Source organism: Rutidosis leptorrhynchoides, chromosome 3 (genome assembly GCF_046630445.1).
Source record: "Rutidosis leptorrhynchoides isolate AG116_Rl617_1_P2 chromosome 3, CSIRO_AGI_Rlap_v1, whole genome shotgun sequence".
NCBI lineage: Eukaryota > Viridiplantae > Streptophyta > Magnoliopsida > Asterales > Asteraceae > Rutidosis > Rutidosis leptorrhynchoides.
Window position 1 is genome coordinate 573,762,259 of NC_092335.1, and position 7,266 is coordinate 573,769,524.

At 31.5% G+C, this 7,266-nt stretch overlaps 1 protein-coding gene across 1 annotated transcript; it reads left to right on the plus strand.

The window, feature by feature from the left end:
- The first annotated feature begins 900 nt into the window (after positions 1-900).
- LOC139898669 (alpha-soluble NSF attachment protein-like) lies at positions 901-6,532 on the plus strand. The gene is made up of 10 exons (XM_071881425.1): positions 901-923; positions 2,354-2,508; positions 2,819-2,868; positions 2,954-3,029; positions 3,693-3,772; positions 3,884-4,035; positions 4,872-5,031; positions 5,115-5,162; positions 5,292-5,372; positions 6,162-6,532. Exons 2-10 carry the CDS (start codon positions 2,364-2,366, stop codon positions 6,240-6,242), a joined length of 873 nt encoding a protein of 290 aa, XP_071737526.1. The 5' UTR covers positions 901-923; positions 2,354-2,363; the 3' UTR covers positions 6,243-6,532.
- The last annotated feature ends 734 nt before the right edge of the window (positions 6,533-7,266 follow it).

Consider the following 7,266-nt stretch of genomic DNA (forward strand, 5'->3'; position numbering starts at 1 on the left):
AAAAATATTATGTAAAGAGCAAAGGGTGGCCGCCACAACGCGCGGCTTACCACCCTCCTTGTTATTATATAAACACATGAAAGTTATTAAAAGTCAAAGTTAAAAAATAAATATTTTAAAAAGTCAAAATAGAATTCATTTAGAATAGAGGGAGTAATCCTCTATACTTTATATATTATTCTTGTATTTTTCTAAAGAAAATGTATTTTAACCAATAAATTTGCTAACTTTAATTAAAATTAAAAATAGAACTAAAAATAAATTTTAAATTAAAATTAGATTAAAAATCAAATCAAAATATTAAAATTAAAATTAAAGTTAAAAATATAAGACAAAAAATAATAAATTGATAATAAGACTGTTTTCAACCCGGCGTCAAATTACTCCCGTCATCCCACTTGGCAACAGATTTGACGCCCTTGACGCCCCTAACGCGGCGTCAAAATTTGACGCCCGGGGCGTCAGTCGAGAAATTGACTGATGTGTCAAATGTGTGTCAGCCAATCAGATTTTTTCAAATATTTTTATATATTATTAATTAATATATTTTATACCCAACTACCAATAATATTTTACTACATCCCCATTCACAAATTTAACCCTCAAATTTGACACTCCCCTTTATTTAACTTTATCTTTTAACCTTACCACATCACCAAAAAGTAAATCATTTGACTTTGATGTCACCGCCACGGTTATGGAAACACTCTTAATAATACATTTATTTGACATTCGTCAAAAAGCATAAATCTCTACCAAACAATTTCCTTCAACAAGAAGATCCATCATTTCATTTCATTTTACTTTTCAAAATCATCATCGAGCAGCCGTTGCCTTTCTTCGCACATTTCATCAAAATTTCATTCATCCCAAACATATCTCAAACTATATCCGATCACTATCGTCATCAACTGCAATTATCAGTGAGTGTTTATCTTCGTTTAACGCATTTTCTAGGTTTATTCCCGATCTGATTAAAGAATCTCTCATTTCTGATTATCCAATTCAAAATTCGTATATTTTTTCATGTTGTTCGTATGTTAGGGTTTAATTACGAGTATTGATTTGTGTATATTTGAAGCACAAAATGAATGACTTGGTTAATTAATTGTTAAATTCTAGTATGATGATCAGTACATTCAGGATACCTACTGCTTCAGATCATAAAATACCTATATAACAAGATACAGTTTTTTAGGGTTTTCTGATATAGAATCAATATTTTTCAGTTGCTTTTATGTTATATATGATATATGATATGATGTAGAGGCTTTTGCCCTTATTTAGCTTTATAACTTAGTCATGGACGATGACGCTGTAGAACCCCACTATTGTGGGATTGGGTTTTGTTATTGTTGTTGTTCATTAAAAAGTAACCTTTTTACCGCAATTTCCTATTTTAGATAATCTATGTTTATTCTGACGTTTAAAAGATTGTTTTATCTAATGTTGATCAAAAAGAGGAGTATCATTAATCTTAAGTTAGAACTCCGTCAAAAAATTAACGATACTCCATTTATTAAAGTAAATTATATGCCTGATTATTGGCACTTACATGAGGATATGAAAGACCTCGTGAATGATGATTCTTACGAACTGGATATTCTTAATTTTCGTGATGGTCGTAATATGATCGTAGAAGATTAAAGGCACACGTATGTGCCAATTATTAGGCTTGCATATGTTCGTTATCCTCAAGTAAGTGCCAATGATCAGGCTTGCATATGATTTACTCAAAAAAATGGAGTATCGTTAATTTTTTGACGGAGTTCTAACTTACAAGTAACGATACTCCTCTTTTTGATTAACATTTGATAAAACAATCCTTTAAACGTCAAAATAAACATAGACTACCTAAAATAGGAAATTGAGGTAAAATTGTTACCTTTTAGTGGAATTTGTCCTAGATTTTATTCTAAACATTGAAGTCCATGCTCACAGGACATAATTTGCTGTCATATTAGTCAGATTGAGCTGGTATATTTGGAATCTTTAATGTCTGAACCAATAAACAAATATGCTTCTATATATCATATCGATGAATAAAAGGAATTGAGAAAGCTGTGTTTGGGTTCTAGTCCGGTTAAGTTTTAGCATGACGTCTAGAAGACTAGGTTTATTTAGTTGCTCTATTTTTAATCATGTCCCTTTCCAAAATATATGAATATATGAATACTGATATAAACTAATATAATAAATGGTTGAAAAGTAGTGTAGTCACATACTGTATAATTTTAATATACTTTTCGAGCGTAAATACATAACAAACGGAGAGGATTACTATCTTTCATTATTTCATATTGTTTCATGCTTTTAATATAATTTTTTACCTTATCATTTTGCTAATTCTCAGACTTGGGAGAATGTCTGATCAAATATCGAAAGGTCTAGAGTTTGAGAAGAAAGCTGAAAAGAAGCTGAGTGGTTGGGGAATTTTTGGATCTAAGTACGAAGATGCTAGTGATTTATATGAAAAAGCTGCCAACTGTTACAAGCTTGCCAAATCTTGTAAGTATAGATGCTCAAACATATATTAACAGTGCTCTTTGCTAAGATCTATTTGTTTTTTTATTTGATTGATATGATATTATAAGTATTTTGTATTTCTACTTCCGATTTTAATTACTTTACTTTCAGAACTTATCTATTAACCTCTTTTTATGTTTATATTTTGATCAAGAATTGTGCTTGAGTTTGTTTCGTCTTTGCATTTCAATTGCATTTCTAAACTGTCGACAGATCTTATTATGCAGTAAAACATAGAAGTATTATTAAATATTGTCTATTTCTTCTGCTAATCAGAACCATAATTTGTCAGGGGACCAAGCTGGAGCCGTGTACGTCAAGTTGGCTCAGTGTCATTTAAAGGCAAGTGTTTGATGATGCTCTGCATAGTTTGTTCGCCCATCGGGTCCCGTTTTTAGCTTTTGTTGATTTTCAATTAAATGTGCAGGGGACTGATAGCAAACACGAAGCTGCTAATGCTTATGCCGATGCTGGTCATGCATATAAAAAAGCAAACACCAAGGGTAAGCATGTTTTCAGTTTCAGTTATCTTTCCTTACACATGTAGTTAATCGACTATCTTTACAACGAACTTCTTATCTGATGTCAAACATGTGTTATATGTCTATAAATTTCATATGTTGTTGCCTAATTACGTAATACAACAACCACACCCAATCCCACAAATGCCTAATCACACGTTGTCTGTATTTCTCTTTACATTATGGCATTGTTATTTTCATGTAAAGTTATATATAACACGAATGGTTAATTATTGCATTTAACTTTACCGAGTGATAATCTGAATATCTAATATCAAGTGGTATAGTAAGACGAAGCTCTCCTCGAACTAGAAGAACATCCAAAGTAATTGCTCCCACTTTTACTCAACCATTTCCGTATATCTAACTTATACATGCAACAAGCACATGTTTAAATGTGTTAAGTAAGAAATTAATAATTTTGCTTGAACTGTAATGGGTCATTTTAATTTTAAGTTTTTGTTGTCTTAAGCTAAATGAAGCATCAACTCTAAAGAATACAAATTAGAAAATCATCCCAATCTAGGTTATCTGACTAGCTATCCATTAAACGTTGTTGCATAAATGTGAAATGTCTAAAGATGGTGATTTGGATCCATATTTGTTTACCTATAAACCTTTTATTTGGTGTTGTTTTATATACAGAGTGCATTGCCTGCCTAGAGCAAGCGTTAAATTTGTTCATGGAAATTGGCAGGCTCAGCATGTCTGCTAGATACTGCAAGGTACAGCAGCTCATCAAGACCTTTTTTTTGGTTATTAGTTATTATTATTAGAACTATTATATCGAAAATATAAAATACTTTAATTAATATAAATGTTTTACCTGTGTCTAGGAAATTGCTGAGTTATATGAACAAGAGCAGAACTTGGAACAAGCCATATCTTACTATGATAAAGCAGCTGATCTTTTTCAAGGTGAAGAAGTAACAACTTCTGCAAATCAATGCAAGCAGAAAATTGCACAATTTTCAGCTCAGTTGGAACAGTAAGTTTATTTCCTCATTGTAGGTATTACTAGAATTTGCAATATGAGCAGCAGGTTGTCTCAAAACGGGTTGGGTCCAGTTATTTTGGCCTGCAACTACTACTTGTGTCCATTGTTATTTTTATTTTGTAACTTTTGATGTTATAATTGTGATTATGATCATATACGAACATTGTGATCATGATCATTTTTAGCTTTTGTTACCTCTAGTTACTTTTATAATGACCAGTCATTGAATATGCTTTGTGTACACTCAAAGCCGTGCGACTCATACCTATTATAGCTAATTAGCTTATAAACCCGGGTAGTAACCGGGAAGAATAAGTTACATTATGACTATAACATAATCCTTTTTTTTAATGATTATAAAAGATATAAGTTTAGCTGATTTTTTAATGAAGGGTAATGCAAAATTTTTGATCAAATAGAAAATAAATACTATATTTTGTTATGAAGTAACCATGTATTATATCAAAACGTGTCAATCGTAATTTACTTTGATTGATGTATTGAAGAATTCTTTTTTAAGATACAACTGTTAAAAATTGTAATTCAAATAAATATACAACATATGAAATTTAAGTAAATAGAAATTATTATATGTATAGATGCATGTGAAAGCTAAAGTTTATATTTATTGCACATATCTAAATGGGTGCTGCTGAAAGTAATTAAGGCAGCAAAATGAATTTGGCCCATTGGAGATAGTAGATGACCGAAATCGACCCGTTCATAAGTCATTGGGTCCAAATTGCCACCTTTAGGTATACCATTTACTTTAAGCCCAAGAAGGCTTTATATCCAACTTTATAGGCTGATAAATGATTTCAATTCAGGTATCAAAAAGCTATAGAGATTTATGAAGAGATTGCACGACAATCACTCAACAATAACTTGCTAAAATATGGAGTTAGAGGACACCTACTTAACGCTGGCATTTGCCATCTCTGTAAAGGTGATGTCATTCCAATCACAAATGCTTTGGAGCGTTATCAGGTAAAGTATTAGTTCTTCATTCTCATTAAAAATCTACTTTTAGGTCTGATTATACTGAGTGAAAATTCTATTTGTATTTGTAGGAACTGGATCCAACATTTTCAGCTACACGTGAATACAGATTACTGGCGGTATGTTATGAAAAACATATCATATTACTTGTTTCGATTAAGTTTATGAAGTTTGAAAGTAACTGTGTGTGTTAAATAGTAGGATTAAAAGGTGAAAGTAACATGTTCTTAATGTTTTCCTTGTGGTAGGATTTAGCTGCTGCACTAGATGAGGAAGATGTTGCGAAGTTTACTGATGCTGTTAAGGAATTTGACAGCATGACTAAGCTGGTAACTGATCTATCTTTTTATATATTATCCCTAGTTTTTGGTCTTTGAATTATAATTATTTTTAGCTTTTTTTTAACTTTCATATCAAGTTGGAACTCATTTGACATGTCATTAATGCTTTATCACTATCCCTACATACCCTAGTTGTTGTCTTGTTGAGGTATTGATTTCCTCACAAGAGGTCTCAGGTTCAAACCATACTAACAACATATCTTGGGTTGCCCGAACAGGGAAAACTGTATCCGATAAAAAAGCCATTAATGCTTTATCATCTGAATTAGGTGATAATTACGACCCATTTATTATGAATGGATTGAGGTGGGATTTGTTGTATTTCAAATGGGTGAAAGAAATCTTCTTAGCTGACAGGGGAAGGGTCAACTGAGTCGAACGGGTCGAGAGGTCGTGCAAATTTGAAGCATACAGAATTAATAGGTGTTTTTAGTTCAACTATTTAGATTTAGTTTATTGTTTGTAAAAACATTATTATTGTAGTCATTGTAACACGTTAGCTTATGAAAAAAAAAGAACTAAAAGTGTTTGCAAGGGCAACCCAAGTGTGGCATATAAACCTCACTAAGAAATTGACAATTTTCAACTTCAACCTTCCTTGACCATTCACCCAATATTGCTAATGGTCAGAATATTATGCAGTGCCCTTTAAACTCGATTCCATTTTTTATACTCGTGCAACATGTTTTCCACATTCAGATAACTTTTTTTTTTTTTTTTTTTTTTTTTTTTTTTTTTTTTTTTTTTTTTTTGATATGTGGGAATTGTATTGCATAGGATGAGTGGAAGACAACCCTTTTGTTGAGAGTGAAGCTGCTGCTTAAGGCCAAGGAGGAGGAGGAAGATGATCTTACTTGAGTCCGAAATATCCGACATATGGAACAAGCATCGTTACTGTGACACTGCTATTAATATTCACGTTTTCATTTGTCGATATAATTTGAGTGTTTCTTCGGGATCATTATGTAATTTCACCATTAGAAAGAGTATATCTGCATAGTATTTGAATTTGGTGTTTCATGAGGATCATATACTTCAATCTTTAAAATTGTATTACCTTTGTGCAATTGTGTGAACTGGATTTGGATTGCAGTCACGTACTTGTCTTCGAGGATCGAACTCATGCAACAACCGTCTTTTTTCGTGTTTATTGTGAATTTTAAAACATTCGTTTTCTTGAACCTCACAAATAACCCATGTTTTAAACTTATTTGATCAGAACCAAGTGGATTTTTTTATAAGCTTATTTGAAAATAATACAATGTCTATAATCATATCTAGAACATATTTTGTTTACGAATCTCAGAATTTGAAAAATAATGTAAATAATGTGTCCACGGGATTCATGCAATCCCAATTCCTACTAATATTAAACTTCAGACGTCAAATGTTTTAAGATCAACAGGTTTGAGGTCTACAACTATAAGAGTACAAACCAATATGTTTTAACAGGTTTGAGGTGTACAACTACAAGAGTACAGATCAATAATGAAGTTTGTCTTAAACTTTCGTAGCCTTTGAAAAAGACCCAATATTTCAATTATATTAGTCTTATGTATTACTCCATTTTCTTATGTCCTAGTTTCATGTGACATATTATTGTATTTTTGTTGGAATCTAATATAACCAATGGATAGATGATGAATATCTATTCATTTCTAAACTAATGCAAGTAAAATCTTATCACTAGTGCTACTACTGGAAATCGTGATGCCTTTAAACCAGGTTTTAAGATCCCTTGATTGTTGACTTGACTTAACAAGGAAGTTAAAGTCAAAATGAATACTCATAATATTTTAAAAATGAGTAGTGATCCGTACACCGCCAAAAAGTATACATACACCACCAAAATAGTTTTGGAGAATTATACAATACAACATTA